This window comes from Sylvia atricapilla, chromosome 5 (genome assembly GCF_009819655.1).
Source record: "Sylvia atricapilla isolate bSylAtr1 chromosome 5, bSylAtr1.pri, whole genome shotgun sequence".
In the NCBI taxonomy this organism is placed as follows: Eukaryota; Metazoa; Chordata; class Aves; order Passeriformes; family Sylviidae; genus Sylvia; species Sylvia atricapilla.
Window position 1 is genome coordinate 57340506 of NC_089144.1, and position 26051 is coordinate 57366556.

The following is a 26051-nucleotide window of genomic DNA, read 5'->3' on the forward strand; positions in this document are numbered from 1 at the left end:
TTGAATTTTTGAGATCTGTTCTGTTATCGTGTTAGTATTGTCATTGGACCCTGGGTTAGCAATTTGATATATGCAGGAATGGCCTGGCTAATGAGCAACCAGTTAATCTCAGTGATGGGTAATTCCTCCTCCATTATGTGCTGCACCATTCTCAGTTCATTTACTGAAGCATTTTATTCTATATTCTACCATAGCAAAAGCAAAGTGCTCTTGAACCTCAGTTTAACTTCTTTCTGTGAGGTGCTTTTCCTTTGAGTTTGGAGGTCAAGATTTGGCTGACTATGCTGACCTGGCTATCCCAAACACAAATGTAATAAGCAGCCTGTTTAATTTCAGGCTGATAGTCTTGCTTATCTTCTCCTAAAACCTTGTACGTAACTCTGGAGTAGAATACTTTAGAATTAATTCTCCTGCTGAAATGGTTCTCAGCAATGTTATGTAAGCTCTGGTTCTTACGTGCTCTTGTTAATTAAAGTAATCCTCTCATAGTCCCTGTGTCTGTCCTTCACGTGGCAGGAAATTGTTGTGCTCTCAGTTTGCCAGAGGTCCATGGGCAACTTTCAACATCAGATTTCTTTTGCTTGGGTTCTTGGCAGTTTGCATGGGTTTTGTCCACTGTGTGTAGTTGGATTTTCTTCACTTGGCACATCCTCATTTCCTCAAGAAAGTTCAAGGCTGCATCTTCCAGTGGTCTTCCTGCTTTTCCCTGGTCTCTTATCAGTGCAGTATTCCCTATTTATCTCTTAGGATGGGACCAACCCATAGTTGGCCCTCTCTGTCACATTTGACTAAAAGACAATCAACTGCTGCCAGAAATTAGGTGTCTTAAAGCTGTCTCACCTTTAGCTGGTGCCCGGCACTGGTAGATCAGATGTGACTCTTTGGACTTGATGTTTTCATGCAAAATGGGGTTCTCTACACCCAGTGGAGTCAGCAGCACCTTCTTTGTCTTCCAAATGGAGATGTTCATATTGATTTGCATGTGAAAAGCCCTTCTTCACTGACCCGAGTATAGATACAGGTCTGTGTGCTGCAGGAAGTTCCTAAAGATAGGTGAGAGGTGTCCTAGGAATGTCTGAGTGTCTGCCTGGGGAGTTCTGCTTAAGGGCCCTTAACTCACCCCTCTTTTGCAAGAGGCCTTGAGTGGACAGTAGATTTCTTGACCTGGTGTAATTTTGGTGTGGCTTAGTTAGCTTTGTTTCTCTTCCTAGAATACCATTCTGTGCTTGATTTTGGAAATGAAGCACGGGGCACAGCAGTCTCTGTCCCCCAGAGCTGGGCCCTTCAGAGGACTGTGTCTGGGGATGGGAAACAAGAGTGACCATATGTGATCAATCCATCAGCATGGGCCAGTAGGCAGCTCCTGCTTTAGGCAGTGTGAGCTTCTCCAGAAGTCTCGATCCCAACATCCCTCTCTTATTAGTGTCAATTATTGGATAAATACGCAACCCATCCTTTTGATGAAGTTAGTCTTGGACAAGGAAAGAAAATGAGACAACAGAGCTCTAGTGCCCAGAAAACTCAGCCTTGTGTATTCACTGCTGCCTAACAGTAGCAAGGCTGGCATCTCAAATAACGCCCTTCCCAGGTATGTGCAGCATTGTTTAACTAGTGATTCATGAAATGTATTAATAGTTTGTTTCTTTATTTTAAGTTTCTTAAAACCTGTAACTCGCTGTCGTTGATTGTTCATGGTTGTTTAACCTTTGAGTTCTCTGGAGATGAGAGACTGAGGAGAGGGGATATATTGGTAAAAATCACACAGAGGTGCCTGTTGTGTGGTGCCTATTGAACAGATGTGGGCTAAAACAAAGCAGACATCAGTAGTTTGGATCTGAGAGTCTGGGCAGCAAAACTGACGCTGTTCAGAGTGCTCAAGGAATTCTTCCCAAGCCATTTATAAAGTGACTTAAAACTTTTCTCAATTGTGAGGCATTATGTGATGATTATTATGAAGTAAAAAACACCACCCTTCCTCCTGTTTTCAGTTACGTTCTTCCTTAGCTACACTGAGTCTTCAAATAATTGGAACAGGCTTTGAATTTTCATTCTGCATGACTGGTTTTAATTTCAAAGTACATTTAGGATAGAAGACTCTTTTTGACCGTGACAGTGTACAAAAATACCTGCCCCATACCTGGTAGTCCAACTGGTAACTACCAGTAGTAAGTGCTAACATTTTTTAACTAAGTACATTTTCCAAAACATGTGAAAGAAATGCTTTTTTATTACTAAAAGGCAGATACTAGTTCAATTGTACTCCAGCCTGTGTTTTGCATAAATTTGCTTCCTGTGTGCAGCATCCTTTTCATTCCTGCACCCTTATCGTTGCTAAGCGGCCTTCTCAGTTGTTGATCCATCTTCCCACTCCTCATTTTTATTAATAGCCTATCTTTTATTAGAGTCTTACTTCCATTTATATAGTGTGCCGTGATTCAGCATAGTTAATAGGTGATTTTTACTGAAAGGCAGTAAAAGGGCTTTTGGGATAGCTTTTAAAACATACTGTAGTAGGTTTGAAAATGAGATTTGTCACATTTAATGTCTTGAGACAATGTAGCTTAATCCAGGCAGATTGCAGAAAGTCCAGCTATTAAGTGGACAACTTATATGATATTTAAGGTTTTCACTGGACATGAAGTGGGTATTGTGGTAATGAAAATCATTGCTTTCCTGATCCTTCAGCGTCCAGGATTGCACAAGGTTGTGACTCATCTTCTTTTTTTCTAAACGTGCTCCTTCTTCAAATACACAAAAAATCCAGAAAATAGGTGAGCTTAGTCTGTTCTTACGAGGATCTCTCTCTCAAAAAAAAAAAAAAAAAATCCTGTTATATCTCATATATCTATGCCATATGTCATATATATATGTGCCTATGTGTCCTATGTGCTATTAATAATAATGCTTCATATATATCACATATATTGTCTATGTAGCACATATTGTATCTGCCATGAATGATTATATAATATATGATTATTGTAATTATATTGTCATATCTAAGATGTTATTTATCATGTATCATATGGTGTTTTATATGTCATGTGATACATGTCAGAGGTATCAAATCCCATGTATCACATGTATCTATGTGCCACATTTATCACATATATCACATCCTTTTCAATCACCTTTGCACAGACAACTGAGGACAGTTAAAGCAGAAAAATCTAAAATGTCATTTCCATTTTAGTGTGAAGTACAGTGGAGGAAGAAACTTTCAGAGGCAAGTTTTCTGATAATTCAGTTAAACCCAGGAATGTTTCAACGTCTTTGGAATTAGTTTCTGTTCCCAGGTGTTGCTTCCATTAAGTGTTCTGCCTTTGTCCAATACAGAATCCTTCTGGTTACACCAAAAGGACTAACACAGTAATAACTTTGCAAAATCCAAAGGGTGAAGGTCAAGCTGCTGTACACGGGGAGTCTTTTTGTTGAGGCATTCTGAATTTACCTGTCAGTTTTTAAAACCCTTCAGAAATACTTCCAATGAAAAAAAAAAATCCAAGAATATTTCTTGGTACTTAAGATGGATGCCTGAGAATACATTATCTGGAAACACTACAGAAGTCTTTCAAATAATGAAGGAAATCGCTTTCACTTGTTCTCCAGAAGTAAAGCTTGTGTTTAGGCCGAAGTCATACTGCGTGTAATTATTGGCAGGGTAATTTTTTTCTTCACCTTAGGAGAGTGAGACATCAAAGAGGTTCAAGTCCATTAAGAGAAGGAGGATCTTTGATTTTTTTGCATTCTGGTTCTTACTCTTGAAAGAACAGAGGGGATTGCATTGATGCTCAAGGATTGCAATCCTGTGCCAGAGCTGTGTTTGTACAGGGGAGGAGAGTGTGCCTGCAGTGGCATGTCAGCACTGTGGTGGTTTTTAGATAAATCTGTTACAATGATTAGCACACTTCAGACCCAAATTGTTGGTTGCTTTTGGAGTGCTGAGCAACTGGATAGAATTTTTAGCCAATGCACAGCTGAATAATAAAGGACCACTCCAGGCTGTTGGGTGCTCTCTGAAGACTGGGCTTAAATATATGGAAATTACCTGTATGCACATGTTCAAATTGAATCATAATTGTAACAGTGAAGAAAATACTAATGTTTGCATCAGTAGTTATTTTTTGTTGTAAAACTGCTGATTTTCCTGATGAAAAGCAACACTCTTTAATTATTGGATTACCTTATCCCAGTAAGAAGGCTCTGGAGGATTTAAATACTCATTTTTTGAATTATATTATGGGTAACTTTTGAGTGAATTAAGTTTCTCATAGCACTGAGTCAGTGGGAGAATAAACATATTTATCTTAATATGAATGAGCAATCTGAGCCATATGTTTGCATGGTAGAACAATATGAATTATACAGAATGTACAAAGAGTTTTTATTTTCAATAGCAAATTTTATCAGAATCAAAAAAGCTTTAGTCTGGCTTTTAGTGGTAAAAATAGGTGACATTAATATATATATGGCACAATATAAGTACTTAATGCTCATAATTATTTCTTCCCCTTCAGGCACAACAAACCTCTCCAGAATGTTTTTCATGCTCCAAATGCAAAGGCAAATTAAAATACAATGCAACTGCTTTCCTGACTGGAGGAAAGCTGGATAATCTAGCTGCTTTTCCCTGGCTGTGGGACCAAAATAGAAGTTTCCATTTAAGTATTCCTCTTGGTTTTGGTGTTTGCTCTGTGTGAGTAGCCTCAGAGAGCCACTGATGTGCTCCTGTTTGGAGGAAGGCTGAACTCAGTTGGGTCTTGTTCCCTTCCACCTCTAAGACAAACAACAAAATAAACACTTGATTCAGGTTAGGTGGCACCACTTTCAAGCACTGATATTCTCTGAAACCTCTCCTTCTGTGGGAGATCTCCCTTTTTATTAGCAATATTTGATTTCAAAAACATGCTGATAACTCTCTTCCCACAGAAAGTTTGAAGATGTCTGTGAGTGGTCAGACCCATACTACTGCCCTGAATATTTAAAATTATTCTTTTGGTTGCAGATGCTTTGTTTGTCCTTCACATGGACATTTTTCCTGAACTGACTGCATTACAAAGTTGCAATTGAGATGGTTCAGTTGAAATTGCTTGTTTCTAGTTCATTGGGCTGATATCCCCACAGGTCTCGTCTTAAGTGCATCTCTCTCTTCCTGTGGTATCTCAGGCATTTAGCAGCCAGCCGGAGACCTTCAAAAGTCAATGTATTGCTGTCGTGGCATTGTGTGGATTTACCTGACTGGATGCCAGACACCCATCAAAGCCTCTCTATCACTGCCTCTCCTAGCTGGACAGAGGGGAAAAAAAGGCTCAGGATTTCAGATAGGGGCAGGGAAAGATCCATCACTGTCACAACCAGACTCGACTCGGGGTAATGGATTGAATTTATGAACAAAAATCAGGATGAGATGTAAAGCCAATCTTGAAAACACCTGCCCCACACTGCTCCCTTCTTCCCAGGATTAATCCCGATTCTCTCCCTGCTCCCTCCCATCAGCACAGGGAGATGTGAATGGGGGTTAAGGGCAGTTTGTGACATCTCTGCCCACTCTTCTCTGTACCAAATTACAGCTGTGCAAGAACTTTATTTTTTTTGTTCTTAAATCCATTATCCCAAGGCATTGCCACCATCTTTGGCTGAGCTTGGCCTTGACCAGTGGCAGGTCTGTCCTGGAGCCTGGGCTGGCATTGTCTCTGCTGGACATGGGGGAGGCTTCTGGCCCTGTAGACTCCCACTACCAGAACTTTGCCAGGCAAACCCAATATCTGTATGGTGGGTGCTCACCAAGCTGCTTTATCACTCCTCAGCTGGACAGGGTAGAGAAAATGTGATGGAAGACAAGGAGGGTGAAATAAAGCAGTTTATTAAAGCAAAAGCCAAGATTGAATGTATACGAGCAAAGGAAAAACCCTGAAGGTTTTATTCTCTAGTTCCCATCAGCAAGCAGCGTCCAAGGGGAGCAGAGTTCAGTGTTGTTAATAATCAGTGCTCCCTATTCCTCCTCCTTTACTTAGGTTTTGTATGAATCCATGCCACATGGTCTGGAATATCCCTTTGGTCAGTCTGGGTCACTGGGCTGGCTGTGTCACCTGGAGGGGCCTTGCCCACCCCCAGCCCACTCCTGGGGAAATGTTGGATGCTGTGTCAGCCCTGCCCAGCAGCACCGACCAAGTCACCTTTAATTGTCTTACTTGTCTTCATTCCTGGCCAGTTTACCTTTCTGCTTGCTTGCTCTGGGTAGTTCATGGTTGGCTTAATCTGTTTGAAGATTCCAGGTGTTTTCATGCTGGAGAAACAACCAGGCTCACTCTTTCGTGTGCAGCATGGATTCATAGCATGCTGTGATGTTTCAGCTCTGGTTGCCACCTCTCGACTTCCCTGAGGAAGGTTACCACTTCTCCACATGAATCTTGCTCTCCTCTCTGAGCATATTTTACAGCCCTCTTCATGTGAAGAGCCGCTTTTTGACAAGGAGAGAGTTGAGAAGGCAGACACAGCACAGATGCCAAGCCTGGTTATGAACCTTGCTGGGAGGGGTGACCTGGAATTTGGTGCTCACAGTGTTGCAGTTTCAAGCTAAAAGATTGATTAGGCGAGAAGTGTTTTCTTATGTGTAATTCTTCTTGAATTCTTTTTTAATCAGTGCTGTGCTTCAAGGTGAATTTTCTTCTTAGACTGAGAGATATTTCTGTAATTTAGAAAGGCCTCCCCAGTTACTGTTCATTACCTTGTAATACAAGGAAGACGATTAATTGCATGACTTGCTTTGGAAATTCATTGTTCAAAATGGCCCTCAGAAGCTGCTGTACTTAGAGCTTACCAGAATGATGAAATTGCAGGTTTGCCCTTTGGTTTGGCATTTTCAGTACACAATTGAGGTACAGACACCAGTGGGGGGAAAAAAAGTATGACAGAGAAGCATTGTGGAGAAGAATTGTGCAAGATTTCTTAGCTAGAAATACATCAGGTTAAGAACAAGACCTCCTTTTAATTGACTTTCTTACTCACTGGGTGGTGTTTCTAGTTGATAAGGTTTCTGGCCTAGTGTGATGGACCTTCTCAAAGAAAACACTATTTTTAACCTATGTAATGTTACATCTAATGTAAAATATTTCCTTGCTTCTTCAAATTAATTGGTGTTTCGATATTTCATTTTCTAAGTGCTTCTTTGAAATAAGGATTATGATCCAAGCTTACTTTCCTTATCAAAGACTATTGAGTTTCTCTCATATTTCTCACAGGACAAGTAATACCAGACTTGTCCCAAAGAGGAGGATACTGAGAAATTAAACTTTTTTGGGAAGTGGGATGCAAAAGTAGTGATACAGCAAAGGCAAATGAGCCCTTTTGTAAACTAGGAATAAGAGAATCTGGTCCAGTAGCATTAACTATTTATTTGAAGCTGATCAATAGAAGTCGTTGAAGTAAAAGATACCCATGATGATAATTTTATATTTTTAGCCTCGTTAGAGGAATGTAAAAGAAATTTATTGCTAAGACAAACTTCTCCTCATGCCCTCATATTTGGAAATCAGTTCTGCAGGAGGAAGACTGGACTGATATGGTCTTCTAACCTACTGAACTAGAGTAGAGTCATCTGATAAGTTCCACCAATCAGCAGAAAACTAGGATGATAAACTAAAGTTCTAGCAGTTGTTAGGTGTAATTCTGACAGCCAAAAAGCCCTGTTGCAGTTCCAGTGATTAGTCTAATGCTTTGAGTCACGTGCACATGGAATAAGATGTTATTCTGGCCTTTGGAAACTATGGAAACCATTTTTCGGGCAGATGACTTCCTTTAATTGGTAAGCTTACAATGCTTTTTCCTAAGCTTTCACTGTTTTGGCCAGGACAATCAAATTTCTGCATTGTATTAGTGCAGAATGGATAAGATGCTAAATAAAAATGAATTATGTCTTTGCATGAAAGACCTTGGATTGGTTAAGCCTTCTTAGGAGGGCTGTGTTTATTTGCTACTTTTTGCTGTAACTGCAAATCCAGATTATGTTCCTAAAGTAGAATTTACTGACAATGTATTCAGAAGTTTGTTTGACTTGGGGTTTCACTTAGGATCTACAGTAGCTCCAACAGCTCTTCAAGAGCCCTTGGAAAAGCCTCCTTGCCAGTGTTATGGTTCCTGAAAAGGACAGTAATCCTTGATGGTGATTACATGATAGAAATTACACCAAACCATGCTCCAGTCTGTGCCTACCCTTTTAACTGATGTTGAATCCCAGATATTAAAACATGAGGATTCATGGATAAATGGTTTATTCAGTATAAGGGTTTGTTTGAAGAGGAAATAAAAAGGACAACAAGGAGAAAAGGGAGGGACATGTGACCTTTGCTGAAATGCCACAAACCAGAGCAATATGCTTATTAGTGTAGAAGACAGTTGATTACCAAGGAAGCTGAGGAATGGACTGCTGACTTTGATTTTTAGTGAAATAATTATTCAGAATAAAACTCAACAATGGAAAGGGGTTTTCAGGTCTGATAATTTCTATTCACATCATTTTAGCTGGAGGGACTAAATAATGATATAAGCAGCTGAAAGAAGTAGAAGATGGGAAGGAATAGAATCAGGTTATCTGGCTACCACTCACTTACTTGGATGACTCTGTTTCCCATTATGCTGCCATTCAGTTTCTTCATCATTTATATGAGAAAGAAATTTAATATTCCTATAATTTGCCTCTTAAAATAATAGCTGTGTTTCCCCCAGCGATGTCTCGGAGTTGTCATTCCAAGTAAAATAAGGAAGGCAGATTTCAATCCTTCTTTCTCCATATGATATGGAGAAAGGTCTCTCTGTGTGGGGAATTCTCTCAGGTCTCTCTATGTGGGGAATTCTGGTTTGTTACCTGTAACTGAAATGGGTTAATTTTAAATATAAAATGCCTCTCTGCTCTTCAGGCTCCCTTAGATTCAATTCAGTTACATTGAAGGTCTAGGGATTTCACCATTCAATGTATTTTGGATGTAGTTTACTGTGCCAAGACACAGAATTGATTGTCTGGGCTCTGTGACTTTCTCCATACTGATAAGTATAATACAAAGTGGGCATCAAAGGCCTTATGATTGGTGAAAATAAAAAGATTGCAGAATCACCATCTGTGGCAGCTGCCAAAAAATTAGATTTTTATTAGACAAGAAGCTAAAAGAACTGTTGTTACAATAGGGATAATATTTTGGGAACAGACCTTGAAAATGCCTTGAGATATCAGGATTATAATAACACTCTGTTCATAAAATTTGCAAGCATGTTGGTCCCTCCTTGCCTTGGATGATGTAGTTCCAGCTTTGGTTTTTTGTTGTTGTTTAGGGTTGGTTATTTTTTTGTTTGGGTTTTTTTGGGTGGGGGGGGTTTGGTTGGTTTTGTTGGTTTTGTTGTTGTTGTAGGTTTTGGTTTGTGGTGTTGTTTGTTTGTTTGGGGGTTTTTCTGTTTGGTTGGTTGATTTTTTGGGTTTTTTTTTTTATTATCAGCTTTCTGTGCTCCCTATTGAAAGGAGAAAAGGTAAAACTACCTGTGTTATACGATAACACAGATAATAAAGTTATAATTAAATAACTTTAATTATAAAGTTATTTTATAAAGGTAATAAAGTTGCTGCTTACCAAATGTAACTAATTTCATGTTGCCAAAATACCTCGAAGAGTGGGTCATTAGGAGAACGTAAGAAACTGATCCCTGTATGAGTAAGGGCTTTTTTATGTTGGCTTTGATGAGGTAATGCATGTAATGCATTATTACTGCTGAGAGGAAAAGCAGTTGTTCAGCTAAAATTTCCAGAAACAAAGCATCTAATTTTTAAAATAATTCTTGTTGTTTAAAACTCTACATTCTTATTTTGCTTCATTACAGCACTGAGCTGTTCCTCACTATCTGAATGTGGAGATTAAGTGTGTTCCTTCAGAGATATCTAAGCTTGTTATCAGCAAGGATGGTTTAAAGTGATATTGGTATCCCTGTATCCTTTTGCCACAATCTTTAATTAAGTTGAGGTGTGTGTTTAATTATACAGAGACATAATTAAATTTTCAGTTCTTTGGGTCAGAGACTTTGTAAGTGCATCTCAAAGATGCAGTGGCTGGCATCTGGTTCCTATCAGAAAGTCATAATCAACCTGTGACCACCACATCTCAGCTTTACAACTTGAGAGTCGACCATTACTAAATTGGGTGCAGAATTCCCAAGCCATGCTCTCTTCTGTACATAATCTTCATTAAAATACTTTAAACATCAAGTGAGTTTGTATTCTTGTAGGTGAAGTTCTTTTTTCCTGCCCTGATCGTTTTCCACATGGCTTTTTAAATCAGTATTTCCTGTTTAAAACATTAGGTCCACAAACTTGATGTACAGCCCTTAAGTCTGTTGTATTCCTCCTTTATGACTGTAACTGCTCTGAGCCATCAGCATCCTTTCTCTAAACTAGAAATAGTGCCGCCCTTCCACTTTTCTTTTTTTCTTTTTTTTTTTTCTTTTCTCCATTTGTTTGGACCCCAAAAATATCTGTGACAAGGAACAGACTGCATGACTGCAGTAGTGCTTGCTGGTAAAAAGCTTTGCTGGGTTATGTATGTGATGAATGCTGTACTTTAATCCTTACTTACCAAATATTCAGATCTCAGAGGTTCTCTTGGTGATGTTCTCTAAGGAAAATGGGAATTTCATGTCGCTTTTTGCTTTCAGAAGAGCCATTTCAGAAAGTTCTGGCAAATTGTTCTTTGTGTATTGCTGTAGTTTTTATGCTTGTTAATGGGAAGTGTTTCAGATGGAGGCCAGTTTTAGGGATGGGGTTGTTTGGAGCCAAAATGTGGTATTGATTGTAGTAGCTGGAACACCCTGGATGTAAACCTGCCCACTGAGCATATATCAACAAATATTAAACAACTGTGCCTTTAATCTGATGCTTCTGGTACATTCCCTTTGGCTCAGCTGCACTGGGCTCAGTGAGGAGAGAGGAGTTTGATGCTTGATCCATGGGGAAGCCAAGAATCAGAATTTCTGTGGAATTCTGTACAAGCCTTGGGATGCAGCTCCTCTCACACCCACCTCTGTGCACAGCATAAAATCCACAGACAGCCCAAGCTGGGCATAAAATGAGCAGCTTTTACTTCTTGCAAAACAAAGGGTGTGAAACAAAGCTTGGGGCCCTGTGATGTCACCACCAGCAGCACAGCTTTGTTTTACCTGGTTCTTCAGGTCCAAAAATTGCATGCTTAAAAAGAGATGAAAAAGACAAATTGTTGAAAGCCACTTTTCTGTTGCTCTGCATGCTTTATCTCCTTGTGCTTGGCAACCTCCACACCTGCTGTTCTGACTACTAAAAATTGTCCTTTCTTTTGTCCTGCAGGTATTTCTGTTTAAGAGGAGAGGACAAAGGATTCACTAGCATTTTCCTTGGCTTCTCTGCCTTGTTACTTTCAAAATTAAGCTTTTGTTAACAATCCAGTGTTCTTGGGGTTGAAAATTCAGGGGGTTTAATTAGAATGGCTGAGAGCTAGGACAGTTGCTGTAGTACAGCCATGAGCTGCCCTTAAAACCAGCTTTTTATTGTATTTATGTGTGCAGCAGTGAAAAATGCCATTTTCTCCTGCAGTGTGAGGTTGGTTGTTCAGTCAGAATGAGGCAAAAGAAGAGGTGAAAAGGAAGTTACTCCCACCTTCTACTGTGCTCTTTTTTTTCTTTCCAGCAGTCCTTGGTTGAGGCTCCCACACGGTTTCCTTTTTCCTTAGCTGGTGCAGTGACAACTCCTCTTCCTGTCAGAGTCTGCTTTAGGAAGAACCTTCATTTGTGATGTTACTCAGAAACATTTCAGTGTGTGAAACATTTGCAGATGTTTTAGGAGGAGAGGAAAATTCTTTTGGAGTTGAACTTGCTGATGCTTTTGGGTCCCTTTCATCTTGATTCTCTGATTTCTCAGTTTACTCCAATGGGTGTTTTTCATTATTTTGTTTAACAAGAGGAAGATCTGACCAAAATGTTTGCAGGAATTCAGTGATATTTTCTTTTTGAGGGACTAGTTTCAGGTTTTAAAAATGAAGAGGTCCTGCCTTTTGCACACTTAGGTGTTACCCTTAGGGAAATCAGAATAATGCTGCCAAAATACTTGTAGTGCAGATACATCCATGTCACATAAGCTACACTTTGTGTTGGCATTGTTAAATGATCCTCATGATGAAAAAAAAAAAAAAAAAGAAGTTTAGGGGGTTTTTTTTGCATTTTGAAATGTTCAATTAGATTGTAATGGAATGGAGTAGAATTTGTATTCATAAAAGAAAACATCCTTTCATAAGCTGATGGAGAGAGATAAAGTATTCATGAGAATTCTGATTTCCTTTTATATGATCAAATTAATGCTTTTCTGAGTTGACTTCATTTTTTGTTTAACTTGCTCCTCATATTTTTTCACTTTTGAACAAAATAACATTTGAAAATGTCTATGGACCCAGTGACAGAAGGTTAGAAACCCATCTGATTAGATACAGATGTTGGTAATTGATGTTGAAGAATGTGAGAATTAAGTAAAATACAGGTGTTACAGACTTTGCACTGGAAGATTTATTTTTCAGAAGAGGCCATTTTGAAAGGAAAATGTGTCCAAAAAGTTCCCAGAGAGACTATAGGTAGTTTCTTGCTTTCTGTGGGTATACAGCTGACAGCATTTGGGAAAACCAAAGATGTGCTCATGTTTTTCACTAGATAAACTGCTGATATATTACTTTTTTCTCAAATGGATTTTAAAAATACACTAGCCAGGTTTACTGCCCTTTTTACAGATACACACATTGGCAAGTTTTAGAGCTATACTGTAAAGCAGAATGAGGGATTAGATCTGGGAGATTTATAAAACCTGGTTGTTATAAAACCTCTAATCTTAGCATCAAAACTCAGTTTATTTCTTAGTAAAATTACTTGGACATCCCTAAAATTACTTGGACAAACTGTTTCACATAAACTAGTAGAAATTGTGTTATTAATGTAAGACTTGGTAATATTTTCAATTAAAGCACATTTGCTCTGGTTTCCCTATTTAAGTAACTCAAAAACACAAGCACAAGTTTCCCTGGAGGAGAGCCTTGCGTTTCTTCAAAAACTGAAACTTGATTAACAGTAGAGATTTGTAATCACTTAAAAATGTACCCTATCCCTTTCTTAAACTCTCTTAGAATATTATTACACAACTGTGTATATTTCCTTCTCATTCCTGCCTCTTGGGAGACCAAGACCATTCATAATTTCAGAGTGAAAACTCAGTTTTCCTAGACTGATAGCATAGCTTGATAATCTCACCCTGAGAGATTTATGAATTCATTAACGCACTTGGTTGAACTCCCACAGATCGTAGATGTTGGGTTGTACAAAATCCCTTCAGCTGAGTAAGTAATCCAGATGTACATTTGAACTGAGTTATTTCACTAAAAATAAGGGTTCTGCATGACTACAAAAAACCTTTATCAGCTGCCTATGTTCAGGCTGATAAAGTACATGCAAATGAGAAAATACAAATATTTTAGTCTCACCCGCAGCACAGCTTTGTTTTACCTGGTTTTTTTAGGTCCAAAAATTGCATGCTTAACAAAGAAGAAAAAGATAAATTGTTGAAAGCCACTTTTCTGTTGCTCTGCGTGCTTTATCTCCTCCTGCTTGGCAACCTCTGGTTTCCTTTATAAAAAACCTGATAGAAAAGACCTCAGTAATTTCAGAGCATTAGGGAAGGTTGCAGCTCTTTGCTGTAGAATGAATCTTGCTTAAAGACAAGTGAGGAACTTGCCACTAACTTGTAGTTGAGGTTAGTTATCAGTGTCAGTAAACCATCACAACTGAAGCTGTTATTTTTACAAAGCTGACTGTCTCCACAAAATAATTTATGTATTTTTCCCCAAAAGGAGGTCTAATGTTTACAGTGTAAGGCCAATTGTAGGACCGACAACAGTCTTAAATTTTCTGACCTTTATCAACAAGAAATTGAGGAAATTAAACATTTATTCTACCAAATGCAAGTATGTAATGAATCACTTACTTGCACTACAGCTACATTATGGTATTATCTTTAATATCTTTAGATGTGCTACAGACACAGTTTAGAATTTGGCTGTAAATAAATAGCTTGTGCTCTCTTGTGGAACTTTCCCATCAATTAAATGTTGTGATTATAAGGTCTGAATGCACCACTGACTCTCTAAAATTAATTCTCTTGTAATAAAAGGACCTTTTAACTTCTGTATCAGACTCTACTGTGCATTGTGCTTAGGGTGGGAACTGCTAAAACCCATTTCCAGCCTGGATGTTTATGTGTCTCCCAGGATGTGGCTGTGGGACAGCTCCCAATGGCCAACTAAATGTGTTGGTGAAAAGGAGAACGGGTAAAAGGAGAGGATTGAGAGGCTTTGACAGCTGACACTTGTGGCATGTGCAGGTTTCTGGCCCCATCCTGTTACTAGCAACCTGGAGTTCACAGGATGGTCTTCAGGCTGTGCTTTCGAGCTTTCTTTTTTTTTTGTTAGGATTCATGCATGTTGTCTCTTCATAACTGTTTTGGAAGACAGCTGTGGGAAATAATAAAACAGGAGGGTGAAATAAAACAAAGCAGTTTATATTTTCAATTACAAAATTCATAAAACAAGGGGGAAGAATTGTGTGGTTTAGGTAGTGTAATAGATATTTGGTCATTCAGCAGTACTAAAGCTCTGAGTGCAAAGGCTTTTTCTGCAATTGGGTAGAGACTCACACATGCTTAACTTCCAGCATATGTGTAGTGAGATGTTTTTAGGGAAGAGGCACTGAGTAATGTTAGTGCTTCATCATAATCCAGAAGGTTTTTTACCAGCAGCTCTTTTTCATAGGTGGTTTCAAGTAAGACAACTGTCAATTGAAACTAGTATCTGCTTTTCATAAACATTTTGTTGAGGTTGCTGCAGTGTGAAACCACATGTTTTCTTAATAATCAGGTTTTCTTTCATGCCGGTTATATTGCTTCCTTTCTAATAAGCCTGTAATTTCATTGTAATGGCAGTCATGAGCACAGACTGGATGCATTTTTAAGCCTTCTTTAATGTGAGAAGTGAACAGAGCTGGACTAGGAGTTAGGTTTGGATCACAGCCTTTTCTTTTCCATCTAATTTTAAACAGCTTTCTCAAGCATGCTCTGGCCATGTTACTCATCCCCTTACTTCTGCCACAATGCAGCAGCATTGTCTCTCATGTAGCCCTGATGCATTTTTACCCATGTAGTTCTGTCTGTGAGTAGATGTGCCTCTCTTTGTTTAACAGGGATTTAACCTGTATGTCCTTTGAGTAACTGAGAATTAGCTGAGGCTCTGTGGCCCTCTGCACTTTGGTAATGCTGTGTTTTTGTTCCTCTTGGAAGAACTGGCAGCTCTTGGGATGTCTGCTAGGACTTTCAGGGCACTAAGAAAATACAAAGCGCTGAAAACAAAATAATTCTGAAGTTACTTGCACAACCTTGCTATAAAGGATAGAGGCAGATAAAAGAGGGGGAATAGAGGGTGTAACAAGGACTTTTTTAAGGAAGGATTGCAAAAGGTGTACGCTGCTAGCCTAAGAAAAGGCTGAGTGAAGCTATGATAACCCTTTTTGTATGTATTAATTAAAAGATTGATGCAAAGAGGTGTAATCAGTGTCTGTAGGTAAATCACTCTCCAGCTCCACTGCTGATAGAGAGGGCTTAAAGCAAAGCAAAGGAGCTGCAGGATGGGCACACGGAAACCTTTCTAGGATAGAGAAACACTCTAGGGAATTGCCTGAGAAAGTTAGAAAACCACTGGTGGTGGGAATCCTGTGAATTTCTGCTAAGCATGGCTTAGATGTTCTTACTTCTATGGGCAGGAAAAAAGAATTACATAGCCTCCTGAACTGGCCCTATTTTCTGTTCTAGGCAGAGAGAAAACTTGTGAGGCAGTGCTGATGTGTTTAATAAATTCTCTTGCTCGAGCTTCTTTTGTTCTTCTTACCAACAAAAAAATGCAAAATGTGCATTGTTCTTCAGGCTAAACATAACTTTTCCTTTCCTTCAAAGTCAGGGGAAAATAATTCTTTCCTCAGAATCTTTCCTCATGAAATGGTTGTTTCTCTTGGCAGCTTTTTCTTTGCAGTGATTCACTGATTCCCTTCAAGAAAAGACAGCTAGATAAAACTATGAGGCTAACCAAAGCAGTGTAGGTAGGAACAGAGCGAGAGCTAAAATGTCACAGAAAAGTAAAATCCAGCATAATGAGCTCATAGATTTCTATGGTCCCCTTGATCATAACATTACAGCACCTTTCCTTTGAGTGTTGCTCTCTTTGGGTTGTGCATGGCTACATCTTCTGTGAGGAAAAGCAATATTCTGGACAGAGTATTCAAGAAAAGATAGCAGAAATCATGAGTGAGGACCATGTCTTCTATTCCAGATTAGACACGTGTCATGGTTTAACCCCAGCCTGCAACTAAGTGCCATGCAGCTGCTTGCATCATCATCATCATCGTAGTAGTAGTAATAATAAATAGTGAGAGAGGGGAATAAGGACAAGATGTGGAAAAACAATGGAAAAAAGCCTCTGAAAATGTGATTCCTCAACCATTTCTTTTGTCTGCTTTCTGGGTTAGCTGCAGAGATACTTGTGATTGCCAGCAGGAGCGAGGAGGTGGTGTGAGGCTATGAATCTTAAAGGAGGAGGAAAGGGATAGGCATAATCCTTACCTCCACAGTGACCACAAATAAGCTTAGAATGGTGCATTTAAAATGAAAACTGGTGTGTTAGACTACCCTTCTAATTGCTAGCTTTCTGAACTAGGTGGAAAACATAATCATACAGCCTCTAGGCCCTCATATTCCATTCAAAAAACAGAAAAAAAGAAACTACAGCGGTATCTCTCGTTCCTCTGTCCTTCAGATGTAATTCTCTTATTTTAAATTCCATCAGTCTTTAATTAATAACAATAATAAACGATTATTTATCTAGATCACTGCTAATAACAATGCTTCTGCCCTCTCTGTTCTGTGGCCTGACATCAGGAAATACTGTGTACGATTTTGGCTCTTCCTTGTGGCATATCACCTGCTGTCCTGCACCTCTCTTCCAGTGGCTGATTGGGCTCTAAGAGCTCAGAGATGTCACCATGGTACTGCATGAAATATGATGGGTTTAGGCAGACAGTAGCATGTAATAAACTCAAAACAGTCAAGGAGTAAACAGTTATTTGTATTTCTGACCTCTGAAAAATGGTCATATTCTGTGTAATGATCACTGAAGCCATAAAATTATTGCTCATTAAATTATAAAACTGGAGCATTTCCCTACTGTCTCAAATATATATCTGGGGGTGTGTGTGTATTCATTTACACAGATCCTGTCACTCTGCTGGCTCTTGATGTGCAGCTCTCACTGTCTAGTCCCCCACTCTGATCCTCCCAGCTGACACTCAGTAAAATACAAGCATTGCATGATTTGGATTAAAATGCCAGTTTCATTGTTGCCCATTCTGTTGGATATAATTGAATTAACTTTCCCTCCCCGAAAAACTTCTAGATTTGTACCTTTAGTGCTGTTCAAGAAATTAGCAGTGAGGCTGTACTCAGTTACTAAGAGGATTGTACTTTCCAAGACATGCACCTGATTTCCAGGCTGAGTTGTTCTTCCACAACTGATAGGAAGCTTTTTTTCATCATTCTCACTGCCTGCTCAAATTGTATGCTACAGGCATCTCCTACATTATAACTATCTTTAAGCTACTTTGGTCAATAGCCCTGAGAGAAATAAAATTAACTTTGCCATAAGCCCATAGTGATCATATTAATTATATTTATCTCAATTATTTATTAATTGGAATGCATATTAACCATGCCATTAATTTTGTCTGGATCAACATCACACTCACAAGGTTTTGATTACCTGGATTCTCTCATTTACTTCTAAAAATGTTCTTAGGTTTCTTCAGGGCCTCTGAAAGTTGCTATTGTTCTCCAACAAACTAAAAAAAATTATGTATATGACCCCCAGCCAGCTCTGCTGAAATAAACAGGTAAAAATTACACAGAATTGCAAATATTAAATTGCAAACCTGAGTATCAACTCATTAATGTCATCCTGAATTATTCTTGATACAGAAATATTTAATAGTCTCAGCTATACCAAACATCTTTGTCGTCCCAGATACACAACAGGAATGTTCATTGATCTCTTTTTAATTAACTGTTCTGAAGGCCAAGTTTTCCCTTAGTAATGAATCACTACCAGAATTCCTGCAGCTTTGGTTTACTCAGGAAAATATCAAATTCCTTTTGTTCCTATCAATATTGGCAATAGCCAATTCTTTGTAGCTGTTTTTCATTATTAAATGTCTACATTCTCAACCTCTGGCTTATATTCATTATTGCTCTTTTTCATTTGTTTTGTGTAATTCCAACTTTTAAGTCTGCTTAGTTTTCTAATTAATAAGATATTCCTTCTGAAAAAAAGAGGATTACTGTTTTTTTCATGAGAAATACATGAGAAATATTCTTACTTATCATTCCTAGTTTATTGCATTTTTATTTTCTGTTTACAGTGTTCACACTTTCAAATTGTTTTCCTCTGGAGGAACTGACTTATTTTAAAGGTAGAAATACAGTGGTTTGGGTGTTCATCATGCTTGCAGCAAACAGTGAGAACTGTTATGTTTTCTTGTACAAAAGTTACACTGACTTTTAGGTTTGTCATCTATATGCTAAAATAGTTCTTGGTGAATCTGCTTATGCTGCACATAGCATTTTGTGTTAGAAATCTTTTGCCTCTCAACACCGTGTCTCCCCTCCAGTGCCCACGTCTCTTACTCAGAATTCAGCTACTCCTGGTGTGTTAATTTGCACCCCCTCCCCCTTTTGTTACGGGCAGGTGCAATTGTTTGGGGATTTTAATTTGATTCAGTAGGTTGTAGCAGCCCCTGACTAGTAAACCATGCAGTATTTATAGGATACAGCATTTATTTCATAAGCATTTGGCAAATGTGTCTCTTGAGGTGTCAGGAGCAGAGTAGATTTTACAGAAATTGCCATTTCCCTTTCTTCTTTCCCCCAAGCTGCTGCCTTGTAAACACCTTAGAACAATTTTAGCAGCTCAGGAGTTGGATTCACCCCAGCAGCTCGCTGCAGCACCCCCTGGGCCCTCTGTCTGTGGCCCAAGTGCACACAGGGTTTGTGCAGAAAGGCAGAAATCACCTCTTTTGTTGTACCCTGATGTCAGTGAGAGTCCAGGATGCTGGAAACCTCCCAGACCCAGAGTTAGTTGGGTTTATCAGCGATGGCAGGACCAGGTGCCACCCACTCCTGCTCACCCTGATGTTGACACCTGGGACAGTCTCTGCTGCTGCTGCTGGTGTTGAATCAACCTGAAGAGGAGTTTGGATGACTCCTGTCTGGGAAACACCAAGGGAAGCCTTTGTAGGAGGGCTGCCAGTCAGATCAAACTGCATCACTTCTCACTCCCTGTCCTAGGAAAACAACAAACAATAATCTCATAAAAGGCTCTGGTGCTGATGAAAAGATGTTTTTTGAAGTGTTTCTAACCATCTCAGTTGTTTGACCCACTTTCTGAGCGACTGCACCCTCTAATGGGGTAAAACAGATTGACTTTCAAAGCAGCTAATTTATTTTTCTGTTGTTTATTCTTTTCTAGCCCTTACACATATAATACAATAGCCTGGTTTTATGAAGTCAAACAAACACAGTTCTGCTGGATGTAGATTACAGGGGACATATGAATATTCAGTAAAGACTTTATATGATTCAGCTCTACTCCTGGTTAATGAAAAGTACGTAAACAGTATATATCCATGGGGGAATGAGAAAGGGAATTTTAATCATAGAAAGGAGAATTTATTTCACTTCTAAGTCCAGAAAAAAAAAATCTGATTTTTTTTCCCTGCTGTATGAAACCATCTCATTTTACCAAATCTTTTTGGCGAAGTGAACATTTGAACAATGCTGGGAGATGAAACAGACACTTGAACATGATGTTGCATCTTGTCCAACAGGTAATTCTCTAATGGACCAATGAAAGCCAACGATGACAAGTTGTGGTCAACAGTCCTTGAATGTGCTGATGGTTCTGCTCTCATTACTCTTGTCAGCAGGTAACTTTTATAATTTATCTTGTACTGATGTGTGCCACAGCAAAAAAATAATTGCAATTTAATACTGGGTTCCTACAAAATAGACAAGACCAAATGATTGTTAATTGCATAGTAAGTCACAGAATCATAGAATAGTAAGGGCAGGAAGGGGCCTTCAACATCATCTAGTTCCAATATAAGTGAAGCCTCCTTGTATTTAAGAATTGGAAACTGGAATTTGAAATGGAATTGAGAATTCACTTTTAAGAACAAAGCAGACTGGAAAGTTGAAAGAGTAGCTTAATTTCTTTGGATATGCCATTTTTTCAGCTCACCTAAATTAAAAGAATAATTTCTGTGCCACCATAGGCCACATCCATTTTGCTAAATAACCGTCCACTGGGAGCAGAGCAAGTCAGGTTCCAGCTGTGTGTTTTCTGTGTGCATGCCAGAGAATGTAAAGCACCTGAAGGATTGAACTTGGAATTGATGTAATTTTCCTGAATCTAAAGAATTGACTGGACCAGAGATGTTTCTCCTGATGCTTAGTAGTTCTGCTCTACATGTTTGCTACTAGCACACAGAAGGGGTTTGTGTGGAAATGTGCCAATTAGAATTATTAGACTGATAATTACTTGACTGCTCTGATTATTGGTTGTATTTGTTCATCAGAAGTCATTTATGGCCTTAGAGTTTTTTATAATAATGAGTGAATATTTAATATAAAACTTTAAAAGGTTTGCATTCCAAATAGATTTGGTCTTACAGGTTCTTAGTTCAGTGTCTTTTATTCCTGTTCTTTGGGCAGTTTTTGAAACAAAAAGACTTTTTTTGTTCAATCACTGCTCATTATTCTCTTGTCGTCCATCAGATCCCCAACCACCAGAGTTAAAAGTTTAACAGGCACCATTAAATCAGTTTTTTAAAATGTCCTTGTGCTTCAGTCAAAATTCTTACTACTGAGTCTGTGTCTTTAATATTCATAAAATACTAATACTCATATCCTTGACAGTCAGTTAAAGCATGTGTTTTGTTGCCCACAGTCTCGTTGCTTATTTGCAGTGTTCAAATTGATTCTTGCTAATAATAGTTCATTATTTAGCTCTGACACAGCCCTTTTGCTAACAATGGTGTAATATTATCAATTAGAGCACTCCTCTGCTTGTGTTAAATCATTGTTTTACTTTAGAGCCCTTCCCCTGAAATCCCCATGTGTGGTGTTGCATTCCTAATTATGGAACTGTCCTTCTCTGATGGACTGGGATCAGGCACAGGGGCTGGAGCTGCTTCTTTGTCTTCCTCTAGGCTAAAGAAATTTCAAAAATCCACCTCCCTGGTGTAGCAATTAAATCAGTTATCAAGAGGTCTTCAATGAAGTGATCAAACGTGGATCAAACATCACAAAACTGTTCCAGCTGCTCCAGTCTCTTTTTAAATTTTTTATACCTTTGCCACTCTTTATAGGGGACTTCGGTTAGAGTTGTCCTGAGATCCCGTTCCTCCAACCCATTTCCTCAAGATGATACAAATAAATGCCTGTGCTGGAGCTGAGTGGGACGCTGTGATTGCACTGTGTATGCAAATTGCTGTATTCAGCCACTGGTGTATTCCTTCAAACTCAGACATTTTTCTTTATTTCTCTCTTAGAAATACTGCCTATGAAGTGCAATGTTTTTATTTGAAACCAATTACACACAGCTTTTACTTTGTACATAATTTATCTATTATCCTTGATAACTGTTGGCTTTGTAAATGTGTTTCTTATCATTTTGCTGCTCCTTGGCTATTGGTGTTTTATTATCTGATGTCTTCTATTAGCATGTAGAGTCCAGGTTATTTTGAAACATCACAAGTCTTTGATGCCAGCCAAACTCTGCTGCCTCTTTGTGGAATTTTGCCACTGTCATCTGTAGGAAGGGGTTTATGTCATTGGTAACTCACAACACATTTTACAGGAGGAAATTTATTATGGTTTTTCAGCCAGACAGTGTAATTTTTTTCTCCAAGACAGATCAGTTTCCATAAAGGAAAACTACTGGCTGTATGCAGTGAATGTTGGAGGTGGGGGGAAAGGATGCTACTCTCACTGGAATGATACGAACCTCATTTTTAACCTGAGCTGGAATGAAAATCTAATGGCAAGGCTCCTTTTGAGTGCCCTAGATTTACAGACTTCCATCTGTGAGATCTTGCTTTACTTCCAAGTCTTTGGTATACTAAGATTAACAGTTTTAGTAATCAATTTCTGGATTGAGAATACTGAAACTGAAGGTATTTTATTTCAGTGCCAGTGAGATCACAGTGATGGTTTAGGTGTAGTGAACACTTACTGGTTTTACTGGGCACACAAGGAATGCATAATAAAGGGAGGAGCAATGTGCAGTCATACTAAAAGAATGACTTTGTGACCACTAACTCTTAGACTGTCTTTGCAAATATTGATGCTTACTCATTTAAAGGATTGCAGCACATTTATAAAACCAGTGCTGACAGCAAAGCTTATATTAACAAGCAAAAATAATCAGATTATTTGCATGTTACAACGTTTTTTCTTTGAAGTAGGAAATGAACATCCACGCAGCAAGTTAACATGTGGTAAAATGCATACATATGAATATTTCTGAGGTTCCATGTGGAAAGCTTATAAACACCAGCCATTCAGCGAGTCTTGGGCTTTAAAAACTTAGTATCTAAATTAAAAATGTACATTAGGCAGATTTCTAGCTGTGACCAGATAGAAAAGTAGCAGTTTGTTGCTTGCTGGCTGTGTAGTTTTTGAGGTGAAGTAGGTAAGTCTTGTGATGATGAAGCATGACAGACTATTCTCTTGAAATCAGTTGGAACAGAGAGAGGAGCCACTGTATCCACTGTTCAATAACTGTTTTCAAAAACAGTGTGAGGATTTGCACTTGCAGCTCCACTTCAGACACAGCTGCACCTTTGCAACAGACAACTTAAGGTCTTCACAGGCACAATACTTTCATCTGAAGTATTTCTATAGAAATAAGGTGCTTTAAACCTGAGGATTTAAGCAAAGTTATTTTCAGGAAAAAAATATGTGGAAGAAAATAAGTCCTGCTTTGTTTATTGGCTCTCTGATCCACAGAGAAGCAAAGACAGCGACTGAAATTAAACGGATTACAATAAATTGAGAAAGTGTTTTCTGTGTGTGCTGGTCTGGCTGGGATGGGCTCAGGGCTGTGTTTTAGGCTGGTGACCAAAGCAGTGCTGGTATCACAGCACTATTGAGGCTAGTGACAGGCTGGCACTGCTGACCCAGAGTGGCCAAGGTGGTTTCTGTACCATGGGATGGATGCTCACCAATAAAATTGTGGTGGGAGTTTATCCAAAAATCGCTCAGGGACTGGCTGGGTATCAGTCTGCTGGTAGTGAATGATTGCTTTAGCATCACTTGTGTTTTGGGTTTTTTTGTTGTTGTTGATGGTGTTGTGGGTTTTTTTTCTTATTTATTACACAGTTTTTATCTCAACCCATGAATTTTCTCTTTGCCCTTCTGATTCCCTGGCCCATCCCACTGGGAGGAGGAAGCAAGCAAGCAGCTGTGTGGTGTTCAGCTGCCCAGCAGGGCTGACCCACCACACATTGACTGCTGAGTTCACAATGGGATTCAGTCATCACATCATGCATTGATTTAGTCACCGACACATTTCGCTATTTAAGGATTTGCTTAGGACTGTTTTATTGCAATGTCCCTCCTCCTAGGACATGGTGTTATCTTAATTCTCCCTTCCTTCTCTAACCATGCTTTCCTTAGTTTTCATTCTCAGAGAAGTCTGAGGATTGTTTTCTTTTTAAAACGTTTCAAAGGAGCCGTATAGGGATCAGAGGAAATTTCCACATACAGTTTAACAAAGCCCTTGGCAGTGACGAGCAGGCTTAACCTCTGAGTGGCAGTGACAGGGCAAGAGGCCATGGGCACAAACTGCAATCCATCCAAACGTCCAGAAATGCTTTTCCTCTGTCAGGGGCACTGAGCACAGCCACAGGTTGCTTGTGGAGAATGTGGAGTCTCCATCCTTGGAGATACTCAAAAGGCATTTGGACACGGTTCTGGGGAACAGGTGTCACTGCCTGAGCAGAGGATTTGCATGAGATGACCTCCAGAGGTCCCTTCCAGCTGCAAACATTGAGGTTTTTCAAAGCATAATCAATCCCAGCACACTTTTATTGTTGCTGTGTTAGTTAAGGAGGGGTGCAGCAAAGTACTTGTTCAAACAAACTCACTCCCATGCAATTACATGCTGTGTGGATTTTGTGGCAGAATTTGAACATGCAGATTTGTTACAAGAGTTACTGAGGTTGTTGAAAACATAAGTCTAAAGAAAGTTTCTTTACTGATGATAGCATCCTCGCGTTTGGAACACATGTGTTTTCCCAGGTAGGGCAAGAACAGGTAAGTAATTAGTTTTCTCAATATCTGTATTCCTTTAGAAATGGCTTTCTTCCAGCACTTTCAGTTCCTGACTGAATTAATCTGCAAAAATGATTTCTTCTCTTGTGCAAGTAATGATGCTAGATATGTTTGTGCATACATAAATATTTAGAGTGAGCTTTCTTGACTCAGACTGATTTAGAGTGAGCTTTCTTGACTCAGACTGCAGCACAAGATTACTTGTTGTCAGTTTAGTACCCTGTTTTTTATTCTAGGTTCCCCCTCTCTACACACAAATAAAATGATCTCAACTGTCACAATCCTTAAAATCTGTCTTGAAATAAATATATTTTATAAAATTGACAAATGAAAGTGTTAGGAATAGTCTTTTTTTTTTTTTTTTTTTTTTTAACAAGGTAGGAAAAAAAGAGGATTAGACAGGTAAGGTGCGCAAATGCAATTGCAGATCAGCAGGGGCTCTGTGCAGAGGGGTGCAGTGCAGTTCAGCTAAATCCATGCAAGTCATTATGTGTAACCTCTTGTACTGGTACACTGACAGAAAACTCATGCACCAAATTCTGTCAGTCCAAAGTGAATATATAATTTATTAATTGGTATAACTTATGAGCTGCAGCTGCCCCACAGCACTGCTGTGCCTGAGTTCTCCAAAGGAAAAAAAATTGCTGCTAAGAGTATCCAGACTCAGCTTCCACATTTGACTTTCCTCGGAGCTTAAGCCCTTTGGGGTGTCTGTGGGGTACATAGGCTCTTAAATGATGATGTAAGGTCTCCTGTAACACAAACTGTGAATGTGGAACCAAATATTGACTCCTGAAAATCTTTCAAGAAGCTGGTTATGGTTGCTCATGACTATTTTGGAAGGGATCTCTATGCTGCCCCTCTGCACAATTGAAAAGCTCAGGTAAACTAAGATGATAAAAGGGTATCTATGGGCAGCTTCTTTTTTCCCCCAGTAAAAGTGATGGTGAGATCAGTGTGACACATGACTGAAAAAAAGAAAAATGTTCTCAGAGCTGTAATAAACACTCTACATGAGAACTTATTAAAGAAGAAATGTAAGAACTCCCAGGAACACCTGTATTTTATTAGTTCTGTCTATTTGCAAGTTCAGATTTGTTATACCGCTTGTAATGGCTGTTTCTGATAGAATATTCCTTGTCAAAGATTGACCTTTAGAGACGAAGAAAAGAAATTAGAAATAGCAAACCAAGTGCCATCAAACTTTTATTGCAGTTTCTACATAGACGTGTTGGTTTTATTAAGTCGCCCCAGAAGAATCAAACATGAACATTGTTGTGTGTTATGGATATCCCTATGTTTAGAGCAGTGGTATGAAAACATTTCCCGAAATACTTTGGTGCCTCTTAACGTGGAAGGCATTTCTTCCCTTCCATTAAAGCAAACAGTGGTAATCAGAAACACGGAAGCAACAAAATTCAAAATGCAACAGAAGTCTGAACATCATTACCTTTAAGTACTAAGTGTTAAAACATTGAAAGTTCTGAACTACTCACGTTTTTCAGAAATCAACTGACAATTGTTT

The 26051-nt window shown here is 38.9% G+C and overlaps 1 protein-coding gene across 3 annotated transcripts in view; it reads left to right on the forward strand.

Moving 5' to 3' along the window:
- SHISAL1 (shisa like 1) overlaps window positions 1-26051 on the forward strand; it is a 68163-nt gene that overhangs the window by 13252 nt on the left and 28860 nt on the right. For all 3 annotated transcript variants that reach the window (XM_066318511.1, XM_066318508.1, XM_066318510.1), the window contains one exon: window positions 20017-20115. In XM_066318511.1, coding sequence (XP_066174608.1) covers window positions 20049-20115 — 67 coding nt within the window. In that variant the 5' untranslated portion in view covers window positions 20017-20048. The remainder of the gene's footprint in view (window positions 1-20016; window positions 20116-26051) is intronic.